Source organism: Hemibagrus wyckioides, linkage group LG07 (assembly GCF_019097595.1).
Source record: "Hemibagrus wyckioides isolate EC202008001 linkage group LG07, SWU_Hwy_1.0, whole genome shotgun sequence".
Classification (NCBI taxonomy): Eukaryota; Metazoa; Chordata; class Actinopteri; order Siluriformes; family Bagridae; genus Hemibagrus; species Hemibagrus wyckioides.
In genome coordinates, this window is record NC_080716.1 from 33,134,901 (window position 1) to 33,137,400 (window position 2,500).

General features: G+C 37.6%; 1 protein-coding gene across 1 annotated transcript in view; it reads left to right on the forward strand.

Annotated features, from left to right (window-relative positions):
- Positions 1–2,500, forward strand: part of wnt3a (wingless-type MMTV integration site family, member 3A) — a 20,614-nt gene that overhangs the window by 8,932 nt on the left and 9,182 nt on the right. Inside the window, exon 2 of the mRNA XM_058396045.1 lies at positions 740–981. Within this exon, the coding sequence (XP_058252028.1) occupies positions 740–981 (242 nt within the window). The remainder of the gene's footprint in view (positions 1–739; positions 982–2,500) is intronic.

Sequence of the window (2,500 nt, forward strand, 5' to 3'; positions counted from 1 at the left end):
TGAACACACACCAGACCAGCAGCAGGAATTCATTCACACAGGACATTTTCATGACAGACAGGTGGCTGAATTCAGCTTTCTCAGAAGGAGTATAACTGATCCACCTGCTCCACCTGTGAGCTACACACCCGTGTGTGTTACCAGCTCACACACCTGCATGTCCGGGCTAAGCTGTGAACTTGTTAAGAGTGTATGGATACGTTTATTTGAGTGTAGCTGGCCAGCTGTGTGTATGTGTGTGTGTGTGTGTGTGTAAAAGGTGCTGATTTCTGCTGTCACCACTATCTATTAATTATCGTGTCTTCAGTCTTGTCTCAGCTGCACGTCTGAAGTCATGCTCGATTCATATAACACTCATACCAGAGGCTGAGCATGTGTGTGTGTGTTGGGGGGGGGGTGTCTTGGGGGGGGGTCTGTGTGTGTGTGTGTTACTGAAAGTGAGAGAAATAGGTGGGAAATATACGGAAGCTTATAAAAATGTAGAGGCTGTATAACTGACAAGGTAAAGGTATAAACAGCAGCATCCTTCTTCTTCCAAATGAATAATAAACAGACACCAATATTTCTCCATCAAGTGATGTGATTTAATTGGAAGAAGATAAGACAATTAAAGCAGGAGTCATTAAAATATTGTAGAGATTTTCCAGAAGTCATGAAGATTAAATGAAATAAGATGATCAGTAAGGCTATGACATGGGGTATTGGTGTGTGTTTTGAAGTGTGTGTCATCTCTGTGCAGGTCGTTAGCGGTGGGTCATCAGTACTCATCTGTAGCATCTCGGCCGGTGCTGTGCAGCTCCATCCCGGGTCTAGTGCCGAAGCAGCTGAGGTTCTGCAGGAATTTTGCAGAGGTGATGCCCAGTGTGGTGCAGGGCCTCAGCATCGCCATCCGAGAGTGTCAACACCAGTTCCGTGGACGTCGATGGAACTGCACTACTCTCAATGACACACTCGCCATCTTTGGTCCCGTCCTAGATAAAGGTACCAGCATTACCTCACCTTTTACAGCTCTACATGATTAGGGTTTATAGATACGGTTTGGGTTTAAAGTTTGTCTACTAGCATTAGGGTCAGGGTGCAGCATATTAAAGTATTGTTCCAGGTTGGATGGAACAGATGAGTGCGCTTTTATAGCAACCTGAGAAATTTGGGTTTGTAAAATGGGGTCATTGGAGAAAAAAAGGTGGAGAGCCTCTGGGTTAGTGTTAGTGTTGATTAATACTATGTCCAGCTAAAAGCTGTGTGTGTGTGTGTGTGTGGTTCTGTTGTAAAATGTGTACACACGTGTCCACCGGGGCAGAGAGTGTTTGTTTTTGTCTTGTGAAGGGAATTCCCTGCCCTCCCCCTGCACCACTTAACTCATCAGCGCCTTAACATATATCCCACACCCTCTTTATGGAACTAAGATCTCACACACACACACACACACACACACACACACACACACACAATGGATCATGATAATCTGCTGTATATTCAAAAACAATCCATCCATCATGCTCATGTGGAATAAAATTGTGAATGTTTCTTCTGTGGTTGTTAATCATCAAGGTTTAACCCTTTAACTCTATACAGAGTTTACAACAAGAATAAATGTTTTTAATAAATGTTACTATGACCTAGGATGGTAATATTAAGAGAATAATTAGTAATAATAGAACTAACAAAGTATTAGCATAGTCCCATTGCACATTACCATTTTATAGATCAGTGATAATGTTAATTTTAATAAACTAAATATTCTTACTTAATGCAGAACCAGCACATGAATTCCTTTAGTGATTTATATTTAATCTAATATTTACCTCAGCTGCAGCTATTTTGTATAATATTTTCTTTGACTATAGTCAAATAATGCAATATTTACCACAACCGTACTTATTTTGTACAACGTTTACCTCAGCTAAAGTCATATTATACAATATTTACCTTACCTTAGAGTTATTAAATCAGCTATAGTCATATTATGTAAGTTACCTCAGTTCTGTATTCGTTTTACACCACGTTTAACCTAGCTATAGTCATATCATACAATTTACATCAGCTATAGTTAGCATTATTATTATACAATATTTACCTCAACTATTGTAAAATAATGTAATATATGCCACAAATCTTTTTTTTTAACAATGTTTACCTCAGCTATATTCATTTTATACAATATTTACCTTACCTGGTGATACTACACAACAGTTACCTCAGCGCTGTATTTAGCTATAGTCATGTAATACAATTTTTCTCAGCTATAGTTATAATTATACAAGATTTTCCACAAAAATATTTATTTTATACAATATTTACCTCAGCTAAGGTCATATTATACAATATTTTCTACAACTGTAGTCATTTAATACAATATTTAGCTCAACTATAGACAATTTATCTCAGCTATGATTATTTTATACAATTTTTTAACTTAGCTATAGTCATATTATGCAATATTTACCTCAACTTTAGTTTTTTGTGCTGCGATCTGATTCCATGTGTTGATTTATTTCCT